Source organism: Chaetodon trifascialis, chromosome 23, assembly GCF_039877785.1.
Source record: "Chaetodon trifascialis isolate fChaTrf1 chromosome 23, fChaTrf1.hap1, whole genome shotgun sequence".
NCBI classification, from domain to species: Eukaryota; Metazoa; Chordata; class Actinopteri; order Chaetodontiformes; family Chaetodontidae; genus Chaetodon; species Chaetodon trifascialis.
The window spans coordinates 2,848,937-2,866,975 of NC_092078.1; the positions used below are offsets into that span (position 1 = coordinate 2,848,937).

The following is an 18,039-nucleotide window of genomic DNA, read 5'->3' on the forward strand; positions in this document are numbered from 1 at the left end:
TCAATGCTTGAATGGTTTAATAGTGTAGAAGATAAGAAAAGACAGTTAATTCTCAGAGTGAAACAAGTAAAAGCCAACAATCCTCAAGTCAAGTACTGCTGGTTTCTCTGATGTCAGAAGACATGTCATGGCTTTTTGGCGCAGACAAATGGATTTCTGTAAGAGCAAGGCTGGTCGTCAAATTTCTTTTGACCTGTAAAAAGACAGAATTATTTAGAGGTAAAGATTTTATGTATATTGGGCAAGGTATATCTATATATAAATTCCTTGAATTTGCTCAAAAGCTTGAGAAAATCATTCAAAAGTCATTTACATGAAGTGACTGGAGACAATTTATTTTGAAGTGAACATGAAGACGTCCCCACTGCTGCTGCAGCAGGAAAGTTCAAATCTGATCGTTTAATAACTTGAACTTCATGACTGACTGCATCAAACACTTCACACAAACCTAAAGACACAACTTCTCTTGTCAAGTCAAGAAATCACTTGATGTAAAAGGTTAACTGGCAGTGGATTAATGTGCCAGTTCGTCTTAAAGCCAATGGAAACAATCATCACTGGTGTTGTCTGTTGTCCAGTCCATCCAATGGTTTTGAGAACTTGTTCTTGTTTATTGGGCCTCATCTGTGAGAAACTATGATCATCAGTTGTATTGATGCCTGCTTTAGAGATTTTGTTATCAAATCTTGCTCAGACCTCAGTGATCAACAAAAAATGTTTCTGAAGCTACATATAACTTTACCTCCATAGTTCATCGCCAGACAGTATCCATTTTTGCTAGGCTCTCCAACAGACCAGTAGGTAAACTTATTAGGTGTACCATCAGTCCAGAACCAGACACCCTCCTAGAAGATTAGAAAATAAAACAATCGATGGTTTACATAAACTTTTCATCTCCTCTCTTTTATATTTGGTGTCATCAGTAACATACCCGTGCTACATCGTAGCCTCCAATCCAAGTGACTGGATACGAATGTGTGCGAATCTTGATCATTGTCTGAATCACACGATGCTCCCAAAAGTTGTGCACTGATGCAAGGTTTCCACCCAGACCCTGACAGTATCTCTACAGAGATGGGAACAAAGAATGAAGTCATGTGATACATTCAACATCAAGTGATACAAAGACACCAAATGAGAAGAATATGTCAGTTAACATGTGAGACAGCAGAATGGACAGAGTGTAGGAGTGTCCAGCACCAGCGGTGGAGGAAGTATTCAGATACTTTACTTCAGTAAAAGTACTAATATCACACTGTAAAAAATACTCTATGCCATCTGCTGATTATTTTCTCTATTAACTGATTTGATGTTATTTGGTAAAAATTTTGAAAGTAATGAAAATGCTGTCTTAATTAATCAGAGCCCAAAGTGACACCTTCACTGTGCTTGTTTTGGCCCAAACATCAAAACTATTGAATTAAATATCAAATACACTAATAGACTAAAATGATTCAAATAATTAAAGCAAAAAGGAGTAAATCCTGACAACTGTGAAGCTGAGACCATGAAATGATTTGCATGAACAATGACTGGAATGATTATCAAATAGTTGTAAATTGATTTTTTTCCATTTGACTGATTGATTAATGGACGAATTGTTTCAGTTTGTAAAGTAACTAAAGCTGTCAGATAAATGTTGTGAAGTGAGAAGTACAATATTTCCCTCTGAAATGTAGCAGAGGAGAACTTTAAAATCTGACATGTGAAATAAAGTACAAACACCTCCAATTTATACTTAAGTGCAGTACTTGAGTAAATGTACTGAGTTCCACTTCACCACTGTTCTGCACTGAATCCAAATCATCCTGATTACCTCAGCTTGAGTCCAAGTCAAGCGTGTTGGAACGTAGATGAAACAGCGACCATTGAGAGCGGTCCAACCTCTGGGACATGGTGAGCACCTGATGATGGGATTGTTCCCTGAAAACCAGTTCAGAGAAGAAGTGAGCATGGGAGCTCTTTGCTGAACAGATCATGAGACTGACTAAGTTCAAGCCTCTCTGTTCGTGTGTTAGTGAACGAGACCAACTCATTTCCTTGAATGGATCTTCCGTCCTCTCAGCAGGCTCTGCTTTTGGAACTGGTCTACATACACAATAACACCATGAAAACTGTCTTTTTGTCTCTTAATACTCACCAGCAGCGCTGCTCAGAGCCATCATGGCGCAGACAAGTAGAGTCACAGTCAGCATCATCTTCATGACGATTGTCTTCAATAAAGAGAGACATGAAGACAGCACATATGAGGACAGGAACTGGTGGCTTTCAGACTATTAGAGGAAGCAGAGATGATGATGATGATGATAAGAGAGAACAGAGCAGAAGAAAAAAGGAGAAGTTGAAACAAAGCTGAAGCAAAATGTTTAAATGAGCGACGCTTAGTTGCTTCTTGGTACAGAGGAAGAGTGGCCTCACAGTCTTGAATCTTGCCTCAGTCTCCTACGATAACCTTAAAATCAAGAAAGAGAAAGTCATCATCAATGTAATCGAAAACAATGAAACCAAATGCAATCAACATATTAACTTTTTCTCAATGTGGACCGACCGTCGAAGAGAAATGGCATGGTTGAAAATGTAGCATTTGAGAACAAAAGAAAGGAAGTAACCCCTTTGGTGATTTATTTTGGCAAGAGACAGATGATCGGTTGTTTGTTAAGAACACGAGTATTGAATGTCCACCAACAGCTGAAGACCGTTCATGTATCTTGAGGAGCCGTCACTGCAGTGACATCACAGAGTGGTAGGTGTGGACAACATGTGCGAGGATTTCAGGACACACTCTTTAGGAAAAGATGTGATCAATCAGAGTCAACTTGTTAAATCTGTGGGAGCTTTTCTGGTAAAATTTAGAATAAAGAATCAGACCTTGTCAGGACCAGTAGTTCTTATGGGGATCAGAGCCCAGACCTACTTCAGCAAAACATCACTGAGGTCCTGCTGACTCAGAGGTTTGAGTTACTCATGACTTGGTTATGGTTAAAGGTTAGGGTCAGCCTGTCCACAGTCGAACTCTGTATAATATCTGAACAAGGACAGTGTGCAAAACAGGGAGAAAGAGACTGAGCATGAGATGTTGTTGTTGGTGTTGGAACTTTTTTGGAATCACAGTTAAGACAAAGCTGAACAAGTCGAAGGTGTTTTATTCTCTGTAGCATGAAATAAATTATTTAAACTATTAAAGTGAACTTAATGACTGAGAATGAAGCTCATTAATTAAATATTTTCTAGATGGAAGTTGAAGTCTTGAAGTTACACTGTGCAAGTCACAAGCCACAAGCCACAAATTCTTCTTTGACCTTGTTGCCCTTCCTCCGTCTCGTGGTGTATTCAGTGTTTTGTGTGTTCATGTTGGATTCATTAGACTCACAGACTGACGTTTTTCAATGCTTGAATGGTTTAATAGTGTAGAAGACAAGAAAAGACAGTTAATTCTCAGAGTGAAAGAAGTAAAAGCCAACAATCCTCAAGTCAAGTACTGCTGGTTTCTCTGATGTCAGAAGACATGTCATGGCTTTTTGGCGCAGACAAATGGCCATCTGTAATAGCAAGGCTGGTCGTCAAATTTCTTCTGGTCTGTAAAAAGACAGAGAGAATTATTAATGGGCAGAGATTTTATATATATATGGGGCAATGTATATCTATATATAAATTCCTTAAATTTGCTCAAAAGCTTGAGAAAATCATTCAAAAGTCATTTACATGAAGTGACTGGAGACAATTTATTTTGAAGTGAACATGAAGACGTCCCCACTGCTGCTGCAGCAGGAAAGTTCAAATCTGATCGTTTAATAACTTGAACTTCATGACTGACTGCATCAAACACTTCACACAAACCTAAAGACACAACTTCTCTTGTCAAGTCAAGAAATCACTTGATGTAAAAGGTTAACTGGCAGTGGATTAATGTGCCAGTTCGTCTTAAAGCCAATGGAAACAATCATCACTGGTGTTGTCTGTTGTCCAGTCCATCCAATGGTTTTGAGAACTTGTTCTTGTTTATTGGGCCTCATCTGTGAGAAACTATGATCATCAGTTGTATTGATGCCTGCTTTAGAGATTTTGTTATCAAATCCTGCTCAGACCTCAGTAAAAAACAAAAACAAAATGTTTCTGAAGCTACATATAACTTTACCTCCATAGTTCATCGCCAGACAGTGTCCATATTTATTAGGCTGTCCGGCAGCCCAGTAGGTAAACTTATTAGGTGTACCATCAGTCCAGAACCAGACACCCTCCTAGAAGATTAGAAAATAAAACAATCGATGGTTTACATAAACTTTCCATCTCCTCTCTTTTAAATTTGGTGTCATCAGTAACATACCTGTGCTACAATGTAGCCTCCAAGCCATGTCTGTGGATACGAATGTGTGCGAATCTTGATCATCGTCTGAATCTCATGATACTCCCAAAAGTTGTGCACTGATGCAAGGTGTCCACCCAGATTCAGACAGTATCTCTACAGAGATGGGAACAAAGAATGAAGTCATGTGATACATTCAACATCAAGTGATACAAAGACACCAAATGAGAAGAATATGTCAGTTAACATGTGAGACAGCAGAATGGACAGAGTGTAGGAGTGTCCAGCACCAGCGGTGGAGGAAGTATTCAGATACTTTACTTCAGTAAAAGTACTAATTTCACACTGTAAAAAATACTCTATGCCATCTGCTGATTATTTTCTCTATTAACTGATTTGATGTTATTTGGTAAAAATTTTGAAAGTAATGAAAATGCTGTCTTAATTAATCAGAGCCCAAAGTGACACCTTCACTGTGCTTGTTTTGGCCCAAACATCAAAACTATTGAATTAAATATCAAATACACTAATAGACTAAAATGATTAAAGCAAAAATTAAAGCAAAAAGGAGTAAATCCTGACAACTGTGAAGCTGAGACCATGAAATGATTTGCATGAACAATGACTGGAATGATTATCAAATAGTTGTAAATTGATTTTTTTCCATTTGACTAATTGATTAATGGACGAATTGTTTCAGTTTGTAAAGTAACTAAAGCTATCAGATAAATGTTGTGAAGTGAGAAGTACAATATTTCCCTCTGAAATGTAGCAGAGGAGAACTTTAAAATCTGACATGTGAAATAAAGTACAAACACCTCCAATTTATACTTAAGTGCAGTACTTGAGTAAATGTACTGAGTTCCACTTCACCACTGTTCTGCACTGAATCCAAATCATCCTGATTACCTCAGCTTGAGTCCAAGTCATGGGTGTTGGAACGTAGATGAAACAGCGACCATTGAGAGCGGTCCAACCTCTGGGACATGTTGATCGTTTGACAATGGGATTGTCCCCTGAAAACCAGTTCAGAGAAGAAGTGAGCATGGGAGCTCTTTGCTGAACAGATCATGAGACTGACTAAGTTCAAGCCTCTCTGTTCGTGTGTTAGTGAACGAGACCAACTCATTTCCTTGAATGGATCTTCCGTCCTCTCAGCAGGCTCTGCTTTTGGAACTGGTCTACATACACAATAACACCATGAAAACTGTCTTTTTGTCTCTTAATACTCACCAGCAGCGCTGCTCAGAGCCATCATGGCACAGACAAGTAGAGTTACAGTCAGCATCATCTTCATGACGATTGTCTTCAATAAAGAGAGACATGAAGACAGCACATATGAGGACAGGAACTGGTGGCTTTCAGACTATTAGAGGAAGCAGAGATGATGATGATGATGATAAGAGAGAACAGAGCAGATGAAAAAAGGAGAAGTTGAAACAAAGCTGAAGCAAAATGTTTAAATGAGCGACGCTTAGTTGCTTCTTGGTACAGAGGAAGAGTGGCCTCACAGTCTTGAATCTTGCCTCAGTCTCCTATGATAACCTTAAAATCAAGAAAGAGAAAGTCATCATCAATATAATCGAAAACAATGAAACCAAATGCAATCAACACACTGGTCTGTAAAAAGACAGAGAATTATTGATGGGCAAAGATTTTATATGTATGGGGCAAGGTATATATCTATATATAAATTCCTTGAATTTGCTCAGAGTTCAAGAAAATCATTCAGAAGTCAGTCAGATCAGCCTAATGACTCTCATGAAGTCTCGAAGCTATGGGAGGCCTTGGTCAACCCAACCCATCCATCCATCCATCCATCCATTGCCTTCCGCTTATCCGGGGCTGGGTTGCGGGGGGAGCAGTCTGAGCAGGGACGCCCAGACTTCCCTCTCCCCGGACACTTCCTCCAGCTCTTCCGGGGGGATCCCGAGGCGTTCCCAGGCCAGCCGACTGACATAGTCACCCCAGCGTGTCCTGGGTCTTCCCCGGGGCCTCCTCCCGGTGGGACATGCCTGGAACACCTCCCTAGGGAGGCGTCCAGGGGGCATCCGATAGAGATGCCCGAGCCACCTCAGCTGACTCCTCTCGATGCGGAGGAGCAGCGACTCTACTCTGAGCTCCTCCCGGGTGACAGAGCTCCTCACCCTATCTCTAAGGGAGCGCCCCGCCACCCTGCGGAGGAAACTCATTTCAGCCGCTTGTATCCGGGACCTCGTTCTTTCGGTCATGACCCAAAGTTCATGACCATAGGTGAGGGTAGGAACGTAGATTGACCGGTAAATCGAGAGCTTCGCCTTTCGGCTCAGCTCCTTCTTTACCACGACAGACCGATACAGCGACCGCATTACTGCAGCCGCTGCACCGATCCGCCTGTCAATCTCACGTTCCATCCTTCCCTCACTCGTGAACAGGATCCCAAGATACTTAAACTCCTCCACTTGAGGCAGGAACTCTCCCCCAACCTGAAGGGAGCAAGCCACCTTTTTCCGGTCGAGAACCATGGCCTCGGACTTGGAGGTGCTAACTCTCATCCCAGCTGCTTCACACTCGGCTGCGAACCGCCCCAGCGCATGCTGAAGGTCCTGGCTCGAGGTAGCCAACAAGACAACATCATCCGCGAAAAGCAGAGATGAAATCTGCCGGCCCCCGAACCGAACCCCCTCCGGCCCCTGGCTGCGCCTCGAAATCCTGTCCATAAAAATGATGAACAGAACCGGTGACAAAGGGCAGCCCTGCCGGAGTCCAACATGCACCGGGAACAGGTCCGACTTACTGCCGGCAATGCGGACCAAGCTCCTGCTCCGGTTGTACAGGGACTGTACAGCCCTCAACAGAGGGCCTCCAACCCCATACTCCTGGAGCACCTCCCACAGAATGACGCGAGGGACACGGTCAAATGCCTTCTCCAAGTCCACGAAGCACATGTGGACTGGTTGGGCAAACTCCCATGAACCCTCAAGCACCCTATGGAGGGTATAGAGCTGGTCCAGTGTTCCACTGCCAGGACGAAAACCGCATTGTTCCTCTTGAATCCGGGGTTCAACTATCAGCCGGATTCTCCTCTCCAGTACCCTGGAATAGACTTTACCAGGGAGGCTGAGGAGTGTGATCCCCCGATAGTTGGAGCACACCCTCCGGTCCCCCTTTTTAAAAAGAGGGACCACCACCCCAGTCTGCCAGTCCAGAGGCACTGTCCCCGTCTGCCACGCGATGCTGCAGAGGCGTGTCAACCAAGACAGTCCTACAACATCCAGAGACTTGAGGTACTCAGGGCGGATCTCATCCACCCCCGGCGCTCTGCCACCAAGGAGCTTGCGAACTGCCTCAGTGACTTCAGCTCCGGTGATGAATGAATCGACCTCCAAGTCCCCAGTCTTTGCTTCCTCTACGGAAGACATGACAGAGGGATTGAGGAGATCCTCGAAGTATTCCTTCCACCGCCCGACAATATCCCCAGTCGAGGTCAACAGCTCCCCACCTCCACTGTAAACAGTGTTGACAGAAAGCTGCTTCCCCCTCCTGAGGCGCCGAACGGTTTGCCAGAATTTCCTCGAGGCCGACCGGTAGTCCTCCTCCATGGCCTCCCCGAACTCCTCCCAGACCCGAGTTTTTGCTTCTACAACCACCCGAGCTGCCGCACGCTTGGCCTGCCGGTACCCATCAGCTGCCTCAGGAGTCCTATGAGCCAACCAGGCCTGATAGGACTCCTTCTTCAGCTTGACGGCATCCCTTACTTCCGGTGTCCACCACCGGGTTCGGGGGTTGCCGCCACGACAGGCACTGCCGACTTTACGGCCACAGCTACGGACGGCTGCATCAACAATGGAAGTGGAGAACATGGTCCATTCGGACTCAATGTCTCCAACCTCCCTCGGGATCTGGTTGAAGCTCTCCCGGAGGTGGGAGTTGAAAACTTCCCTGACAGCGGGTTCTGCCAGACGTTCCCAACAGACCCTCACGGTACGTTTGGGTCTGCCAAGTCTGTCCTGCTTCTTCCCCTGCCAGCGAATCCAACTCGCCACCAGGTGGTGATCAGTTGACAGCTCAGCCCCTCTCTTTACCCGAGTGTCCAAGACATACCGCCGAAGGTCAGATGATACGACTACAAAGTCGATCATTGACCTCCGGCCTAGGGTGTCCTGGTGCCACGTGCACTGATGGACACCCTTATGCTTGAACATGGTGTTCGTTATGGACAAACTGTGACTAGCACAGAAATCCAATAACAGAACACCACTCGGGTTCAGATCGGGGAGGCCGTGCCTCCCAATCACACCCCTCCAGGTGTCACTGTCGCTGCCCACGTGAGCATTGAAGTCTCCCAGCAGAACAATGGAGTCCCCGGTTGGAGCACTTTCCAGTACCCCTCCTAGGGACTCCAAGAAGGCTGGGTACTCTACGCTACTGTTCAGCCCGTAGGCCGAAACAATAGTGAGAGACCTATCCCCAACCCGAAGGCGCCCAACCCAACCTCCAATATTATTTCTGGGCAGCCCAATTAAGGAACCTGATTACATGGTCAATGGAGAGACAGGAATCCATGTGGGTTCGGATGGAATCAAAATCATTCGATCCACTGCCTCACGTCTCCCTCCTATTTATAAATTGCTTTGAAAAGATTAAAAAAAATATGGACAAATGCTTCTCTGGAAACAATACCCTGCAAACTTGGACAGACTGTTGGAAAAAAAATGGAATCACTTCTTGTACCTCTATACACTCTCTGATTTTTCAAAATCCAGACTTAAACACTCAAATCACATTGGTTAATACATGTCAATGGACAAACTCTGGTATAATACAATTTAAAGATTTGTTAAATCGGAACATGCAGTTAAAATCTTTTACTAATCTGATATTGTAATACAATATCTCCAACAAACACTTTTTAAAATAATAACAAATTTTGAGCAGGGCAGCACGGTGGCGCAGCAGGTAGTGCGCGTGCCTCACAGCAAGAAGGTTCGATCCCCGGCTCAGGCAGGGCCTTTCTGTGTGAAGTTGGCATGTTCTTCCTGTGCATGCGTAGGTTCTCTCTGGGCACTCCGGCTTCCTCCCAAAGACCCAAAACATGCTCATCTAAAATTGTCCTTAGGTGTGAGTGTGAGCATGAATGGTTGTATGTCTATATGTTGTCCTGTGGTTGGCTGGCGACCGGTTCAGGGTGTACCCCGCCTCTCGCCTGTTGACCCCCCCCCCCCCCCCCCCCCCCGCAACCCTGAAAAGAGATAATCAGGTAGAGACAATGGATGGATGGACAAATTCGGAGCATTACAAATGCTCTCATTAAGGACAAAAAAATTAAGGCTTGGGTTATCTGAACTGGAGGACACTTTGTTATCCTCATACAAAATAAAAGCAAAGATTAGCGAATTTTATAATATTTTATAATATACAATATAATATATACAATATAATAATAATAAAATAATAAATACAATATAATATTTTATAATATTCTGACAAGAGAAGGTCAATCTTCCTTCCAATTGTTAAAGAAGATATGGGAGAAGGAGTTAGGGAGAACATTAGAAGACAACGCCTGGTTAAATCTCTGTGAATGAATTCATTTCCCATTTACAAGTAATAAAATTAAGGAAGCTAATTTCAAATTCATCTACAAAACCTACCTAACTCCAACAAAAATGCATAAAATATCAAAAGATATTTCAGCAGTGTGTCAGAGATACAAAAAGATGGAGGGGACAATCATGCATAGGTTTTGGGAATGCGCCCTTTGAAAACCTTATTGGAGCTCGATCCATTCTTTTACTCAATCAGTCATGGACATACAATTTGATTTAAGCAGCAGCTTATATTTACTAAATGACACATATAATTTGCAGTTAGATCATAAAAAATGTAGGATACTAATTTTGATCACTTACTTCACAAAGAAATGCATACTTTTTGTTATGATCCTGGCTTCCTGTCTCTCCCAGTGTGTCTCCTCTCCCTTTTCCCTGTGTGTGTGTCTGTCTGTCTACCCCTGGTGACGTGGCTGGGCAGCCCCTCACGTGCTGCCAGCTCCTCCCACTGCTACTCACCTGCTGTCACTCTCCCTTGATCAGGGAGAGTATTTAAGACATGGACCTTCTCCTCCTCGTTGCCGGATTATTCCTCCTTCCTGGTCTATGTCTGGTTGTTGGTCCGTAAGTACGAGTCTCTTTGTCTTCCTCTCTTTGTTATAAAAAGTCATCTTTTGTCCATCGTTTTTTCCAGCCATTTATTGTACTGTGTTTTCTTTTGTTTCAGTGTCTGCCTGCCGCTTCCACGCGTGCCTCGTGTCATACCCGCTCCGTCAGTGCTCCTTCTGTTCATCCACTCCGTTTGAGTGCGCCTTTTGTTTGTTTGTTTGTTTATCCGCTTGTTGAGCGCGTTTCTGTTCTTCGTTTTGTTAATAAATTCTTACCTGGTTTCTACACAATCCCTGCCTCTGGTTTCTGCATCTCTGGGTCCTAATACTCGGCGGCTGCATAGCCCTAACACTTTTATTTTGGAAGAATGATTCCCCCCATCTTTTAAGATTTTCCTTGATCAGCGGTCTTCTTTTTTTATCCTAAGACAAACTGACTTTGGAGAAACATAATCGTGGCTTTCTCTTTAATGAATTTTGGTGCCCCTTACTCTCGGGTATGGAGAAAGTATGAGTTTGTATGCGAAATGCTGAATGCTGTCTTCGTACATCATCTATGCTACTGTATGCATCACTATGCCTATGCTTATACTACTTCCCCATTGTTATTATTATTATTATTATTATGATTATTATTATTATTACTTTTGTTTTCTTCTTTCTTTTTCATTTATATTTCATGTTTTTCATTCGACACTTTTGTGTGTGTTCCCTTTAGGGGTGGGGGTGGGAAGAGTGCTCAAAGGAAAATCCAAACTGTAAGACCGAGTATCACTAAGTTTGAACTGTATCTGGATGATTTTCTTTTGAAATAAATAGATATTTTAAAAAAAAGTCATTTACATGAAGTGACTGGAGAAAAATGTTGAAGCACTGCAATGCAGAAAGTCCAGATACATTTCTTATCCATTTTAGGGGCACATATCTCAAGCCCATCCATCCATCCATCCATCCATTATCTTCCGCTTATCCGGGGCCGGGTTGCGGGGGGAGCAGTCTGAGCAGGGACGCCCAGACTTCTCTCTCCCCGGACACTTCCTCCAACTCTTCTGGGGGGATCCCGAGGCGTTCCCAGGCCAGCCGAGTGACGTAGTCACCCCAGCGTGTCCTGGGTCTTCCCCGGGGCCTCCTCCCGGTGGGACATGCCTGGAACACCTCCCTAGGGAGGCGTCCAGGGGGCATCCGATAGAGATGCCCGAGCCACCTCAGCTGACTCCTCTCGATGCGGAGGAGCAGCGACTCTACTCTGAGCTCCTCCCGGGTGACAGAGCTCCTCACCCTATCTCTAAGGGAGCGCCCCGCCACCCTGCGGAGGAAACTCATTTCAGCCGCTTGTATCCGGGACCTCGTTCTTTCGGTCATGACCCAAAGTTCATGACCATAGGTGAGGGTAGGAACGTAGATTGACCAGTAAATCGAGAGCTTCGCCTTTCGGCTCAGCTCCTTCTTTACCACGACAGACCGATACAGCGACCGCATTACTGCAGCCGCTGCACCGATCCGCCTGTCAATCTCACGTTCCATCCTTCCCTCACTCGTGAACAGGATCCCAAGATACTTAAACTCCTCCACTTGAGGCAGGAACTCTCCCCCAACCTGAAGGGAGCAAGCCACCTTTTTCCGGTCGAGAACCATGGCCTCGGACTTGGAGGTGCTAACTCTCATCCCAGCTGCTTCACACTCGGCTGCGAACCGCCCCAGCGCATGCTGAAGGTCCTGGCTCGAGGAAGCCAACAAGACAACATCATCCGCGAAAAGCAGAGACGAAATCTGCCGGCCCCCGAACCGAACCCCCTCCGGCCCCTGGCTGCGCCTAGAAATCCTGTCCATAAAAATGATGAACAGAACCGGTGACAAAGGGCAGCCCTGCCGGAGTCCAACATGCACCGGGAACAGGTCCGACTTACTGCCGGCAATGCGGACCAAGCTCCTGCTCCGGTTGTACAGGGACTGTACAGCCCTCAACAGAGGGCCTCCAACCCCATACTCCTGGAGCACCTCCCACAGGATGACGCGAGGGACACGGTCGAATGCCTTCTCCAAGTCCACGAAGCACATGTGGACTGGTTGGGCAAACTCCCATGAACCCTCAAGCACCCTGTGGAGGGTATAGAGCTGGTCCAGTGTTCCACGGCCAGGACGAAAACCGCATTGTTCCTCTTGAATCCGGGGTTCGACTATCGGCCGGATTCTCCTCTCCAGTACCCTGGAATAGACTTTACCAGGGAGGCTGAGGAGTGTGATCCCCCGATAGTTGGAACACACCCTCCGGTCCCCCTTTTTAAAAAGAGGGACCACCACCCCAGTCTGCCAGTCCAGAGGCACTGTCCCCGTCTGCCACGCGATGCTGCAGAGGCGTGTCAACCAAGACAGTCCTACAACATCCAGAGACTTGAGGTACTCAGGGCGGATCTCATCCACCCCCGGCGCTTTGCCACCGAGGAGCTTGCGAACTGCCTCAGTGACTTCAGCCCTGGTGATGAATGAATCGACCTCCAAGTCCCCAGTCTCTGCTTCCTCTACGGAAGACATGACAGAGGGATTGAGGAGATCCTCGAAGTATTCCTTCCACCTCCCGACAATATCCCCAGTCGAGGTCAACAGCTCCCCACCTCCACTGTAAACAGTGTTGACAGAAAGCTGCTTCCCCTTCCTGAGGCGCCGAACGGTTTGCCAGAATTTCCTCGAGGCCGACCGGTAGTCCTCCTCCATGGCCTCCCCGAACTCCTCCCAGACCCGAGTTTTTGCTTCTACAACCGCCTGAGCTGCCGCACGCTTGGTCAGCCCAATCCCAGAAATACAGAATGCAATCATTTGCAAATGAACTGTGTTCACCGACAACAGTTTTCTGAAGTGTCCCTGAACTCATGTGTTAATCTCCTTCATCCAATCATGTGTTCATAAGGTGGTGAACCTCGCTCCATCCTCGCCTGTGATCGAATGAGCCTTTCCAGGATGCCTCTTTCATTCGCAATCATGATCAACTGTTACCAGTGAATCTGTTTACCTGTGGAATGATCCAAACAGGTGTATTTGGAATCAATTCCTTTGGAGTCTAGGTGAAATACGTTGTTTAATCAATGTTAAAGTGAACTTGAGAGAATGAGTGAGAATAAAGGTTATAAATAGAAACTTAGTCTTGAAGTTACACCCTGCAAGTTTCTGAAGAACAATAAAACTGCAAGTCCTTCTTTCATCTCATTACTTTCCCGCTGTCTCGTCGTGTTGTATTGTGTTTAATGTTGTGTAATGTTGTGTATGTGTGTTCATGTTGGATTCATTAGACTCACAGACTGACCTTTTTCAATGCTTGAATGGTTTAATAGTGTAGAAGACAAGAAAAGACAGTTAATTCTCAGAGTGAAAGAAGTAAAAGCCAACAATCCTCAAGTCAAGTACTGCTGGTTTCTCTGATGTCAGAAGACATGTCATGGCTTTTTGGCGCAGACAAATGGCCTTCTGAGAGAGCAAGGCTGGTCGTCAAATCTCTTGAGACCTGTAAAAACAGAGACAGAATTATTTAGGGGTAAAGATTTTATGTATATTGGGCAAGGTATATCTATATATAAATTCCTTAAATTTGCTCAAAAGCTTGAGAAAATCATTCAAAAGTCATTTACATGAAGTGACTGGAGACAATTTATTTTGAAGTGAACATGAAGACGTCCCCACTGCTGCTGCAGCAGGAAAGTTCAAATCTGATCGTTTAATAACTTGAAGTTCGTGACTGACTGCATCAAACACTTCACACAAACCTAAAGACACAACTTCTCTTGTCAAGTCAAGAAATCACTTGACGTAAAAGGTTAACTGGCAGTGGATTAATGTGCCAGTTCGTCTTAAAGCCAATGGAAACAATCATCACTGGTGTTGTCTGTTGTCCAGTCCATCCAATGGTTTTGAGAACTTGTTCTTCTTTATTGGGCCTCATCTGTGAGAAACTATGGTCATCACTTGTATTGATGCCTACTTTAGAGATTTTGTTATCAAATCCTGCTCAGACCTCAGTGATCAACAAAACAAAATGTTTCTGAAGCTACATATAACTTTACCTCCGAAGTTCATCACCAGACAGTATCCAGATCTATTAGGCTGTCCGAAAGACCAGTAGGTAAACTCTTTAGGTGTACCATCAGTCCAGAACCAGACACCCTCCTAGAAGATAAGAAAATAAAACAATCGATGGTTTACATAAACTTTTCATCTCCTCTCTTTTAGATTTGGTGTCATCAGTAACATACCTGTGCTACATCATAGCCTCCAAGCCATGTCTGTGGATACGAGTGTGTGCGAATCCAGATCGTCATCTGAATGTCATGATACTCCTGAGAGCTGTGCACTGATGCAAGGTTTCCACCCAGACTCAGACAGTGTTTCTACAGAGATGGGAACAAAGAATGAAGTCATGTGATACATTCAACATCAAGTGATACAAAGACACCAAATGAGAAGAATATGTCAGTTAACATGTGAGACAGCAGAATGGACAGAGTGTAGGAGTGTCCAGCACCAGCGGTGGAGGAAGTATTCAGATACTTTACTTCAGTAAAAGTACTAATTTCACACTGTAAAAAATACTCTATGCCATCTGCTGATTATTTCTCTATTAACTGATTTGATGTTATTTGGTAAAAATTTTGAAAGTAATGAAAATGCTGTCTTAATTAATCAGAGCCCAAAGTGACACCTTCACTGTGCTTGTTTTGGCCCAAACATCAAAACTATTGAATTAAATATCAAATACACTAATAGACTAAAATGATTAAAGCAAAAAGGAGTAAATCCTGACAACTGTGAAGCTGAGACCATGAAATGATTTGCATGAACAATGACTGGAATGATTATCAAATAGTTGTAAATTGATTTTTTTCCATTTGACTAATTGATTAATGGACGAATTGTTTCAGTTTGTAAAGTAACTAAAGCTGTCAGATAAATGTTGTGAAGTGAGAAGTACAATATTTCCCTCTGAAATGTAGCAGAGGAGAACTTTAAAGTCTGACATGTGAAATAAAGTACAAACACCTCCAATTTATACTTAAGTGCAGTACTTGAGTAAATGTACTGAGTTCCACTTCACCACTGTTCTGCACTGAATCCAAATCATCCTGATTACCTCAGCTTCAGCCCAAGTCTTGGGTGTTGCAAAGTAGTTTAAACAGCGACCATTGAGAGCGGTCCAACCTCTGGGACATGTTGATCGTTTGACAATGGGATTGTCCCCTGAAAACCAGTTCAGAGAAGAAGTGAGCATGGGAGCTCTTTGCTGAACAGATCATGAGACTGACTAAGTTCAAGCCTCTCTGTTAGTGTGTTAGTGAACGAGACCAACTCATTTCCTTGAATGGATCTTCCGTCCTCTCAGCAGGCTCTGCTTTTGGAACTGGTCTACATACACAATAACACCATGAAAACTGTCTTTTTGTCTCTTAATACTCACCAGCAGCGCTGCTCAGAGCCATCATGGCACAGACAAGTAGAGTCACAGTCAGCATCATCTTCATGACGATTGTCTTCAATAAAGAGAGACATGAAGACAGCACATGTGAGGACAGGAACTGGTGGCTTTCAGTCCATTAGAGGAAGCAGAGATGATGATAATGATGAAGAAAAAAGGATAAGTTGAAACAAACCTTCTGCAGGATGAGATTTTCTTCTTCCTCTTCGGTGTCAGCTTCAGCTTCAGCCTTCCTGTGTTGAGGTGCTCAACAAGAGAAACTCCAGCTCTTTTATACACTGAATTATCTTTGTTTCTGTTTTAAACAAATACCTCCACCGTCTACACCCCAGTGTATGATGGGTTATGTACACATGTAGTGCATCAAAAGACATCATTTCATGTTTGTTGTTTGCTTTAAAGGCATGACATAAGACAAGGACATTCTTCAAACAGCATGTCACCTTGAAACCTGAACCTGTCCCAGTGTGTTGTGCTGTGATTATTAGTAAATGTCTCTTCATTCATTCACTGCTTCCTCCATAAAGGATGCTCAGCAGTTTACTCAGTCATGAGCAGTAAATTCAGACACCAGGGAAAATCAGGGAAATAAAACTTTGCATACCACCAGAGGTCAGTGAGAAATCTTGCTTTTTGTTGTGTAATTTGCTGGAGTATCCTTTGAACCCTGAGGCCCAATTGGAGCTGTACTAATTTCAATCAGGGCGTTGGTGAAAGACACCTTTCATGCTCATTTGTACCCACCATGGGTAAATATAGGTTGAAAAATAATTGCTGAGGCTGTCATCTTTATGATTCACATTCACAGTTCCTTGTTTGGAAACTCTGCTGAACTGGGGAACAGATCCAAAACAATTAAATAAATGAGACGTGTCAGAAGGAAGAAAAACACAAGTTCATTTTTAATTAGCACTGTCAAACACTGCAGTGTCGAGGCAGCCTCACCTTTACTGGTTGGGTAAAAGCATTTTTCAGCAGGACGGTTCGTGGTAACAGTAGTTACTAGTAACTAGGAGAAATATTTTGATGTAAACAGACATTTTCCTCAGTGGTTGGTGGAGATTAAGTCAGAGTTACGGCAGCAACTTTAATTATGATGCTGTTGGAACAACACCAACACAGCAACATCAGATCGACTGTGGTGCGACAGCTGAGGCCTTACTGAAGCAAAATGTTTGAGTAAGCAACGCTTAGTTGATTCTTGGTACAGAGGAAGAGTGGCCTCACAGTCTTGAATCTTCCATCAGTCTCCTTAAAATCAAGAAATTCATCATCAATGTAATCAAAAACAACAAAACCAAATGCAATCAACACATTAACTTTCTGCTCTGTGGGTCCCCAGTTTGTCTATCTGAACCTGACAGAATCAAGAAAAAAATCAACTAAGCTGAAATAATAATAATAATAATAATAATAATAATAATAATTTCTCAGTTTTTGTTAGCTGTTTGTGAAGTTTTGTGCTCGTGAGCTACGTTCATTCACATCCTGTGCATCTCCTGGGGGCTAAGCCCCCCGTCCTTAAAACTTAGTGACGCCCCTGTTAATGTCTGTGCTGCAGGTAGCCTAAAGGTTGTATATTGTGTCACCAGCAGGGGCGTTATATCCATTCATCATCCATCTGTTCACGTTCTTCTTCTAACGCTGTTAGAAGATTACAATTGATCTTTTAATAAACAGTAATTTTAACAGATCTCATAAGACAATAACAAATACCTTGTGTGAAGACTTTGCAGACCACTTCAGGCGCAAAATTGATAACATCAGATCCAGTCTTTTATCGCAACAGGTTTTAACTACCAATACGCCTGGATCACAGGTATTACCCGAGGAAACACTGGAGAGTTTTGCCCTGGTTGACGCAAGGGCACTTGATCGAGTTTTCTCCCAGGTCAACCCCACAACCTGCCTTTTAGACCCAATTCCCACACCGTTTTTTAAAACGCTCTATGGGTTCTTTGAGAAACAGCTGTTATACCTGGTGAATTGCTCTCTTCAGACGGGTGTCTTCCCCGCCTCCTTTAAAATGGCGGTGGTGAAGCCCCTTCTGAAGAAGAGCAATTTAGACCCCAATATTCTTAATAACTATCGACCTGTATCCAACTTACCTTTTTTAAGTAAAATTTTAGAAAAACTGGT

General features: G+C 43.8%; 4 protein-coding genes across 4 annotated transcripts in view; all 4 read right to left on the bottom strand.

Moving 5' to 3' along the window:
- stk26 (serine/threonine protein kinase 26) overlaps window positions 1-18,039 on the bottom strand; it is a 378,991-nt gene that overhangs the window by 81,684 nt on the left and 279,268 nt on the right. The gene's annotated exons all lie outside the window — the stretch shown is intronic.
- LOC139351410 (type-2 ice-structuring protein-like) lies at window positions 84-2,209 on the bottom strand. Its single transcript, XM_070993286.1, has 5 exons — window positions 2,141-2,209; window positions 1,817-1,923; window positions 932-1,066; window positions 743-845; window positions 84-193 (listed from the first exon to the last, which is right to left on the bottom strand). Exons 1-5 carry the CDS (start codon window positions 2,202-2,204, stop codon window positions 126-128), a joined length of 477 nt encoding a protein of 158 aa, XP_070849387.1. The 5' UTR covers window positions 2,205-2,209; the 3' UTR covers window positions 84-125.
- LOC139351409 (type-2 ice-structuring protein-like) lies at window positions 3,375-5,605 on the bottom strand. Its single transcript, XM_070993285.1, has 5 exons — window positions 5,537-5,605; window positions 5,213-5,319; window positions 4,325-4,459; window positions 4,136-4,238; window positions 3,375-3,576 (listed from the first exon to the last, which is right to left on the bottom strand). Exons 1-5 carry the CDS (start codon window positions 5,598-5,600, stop codon window positions 3,509-3,511), a joined length of 477 nt encoding a protein of 158 aa, XP_070849386.1. The 5' UTR covers window positions 5,601-5,605; the 3' UTR covers window positions 3,375-3,508.
- Window positions 13,754-16,154, bottom strand: LOC139351411 (ladderlectin-like). The gene is made up of 7 exons (XM_070993287.1): window positions 16,076-16,154; window positions 15,883-15,955; window positions 15,775-15,825; window positions 15,559-15,665; window positions 14,684-14,818; window positions 14,495-14,597; window positions 13,754-13,938 (listed from the first exon to the last, which is right to left on the bottom strand). The coding sequence occupies exons 2-7, from the start codon at window positions 15,944-15,946 to the stop codon at window positions 13,871-13,873; spliced, it is 528 nt and encodes a 175-aa protein (XP_070849388.1). The 5' UTR covers window positions 15,947-15,955; window positions 16,076-16,154; the 3' UTR covers window positions 13,754-13,870.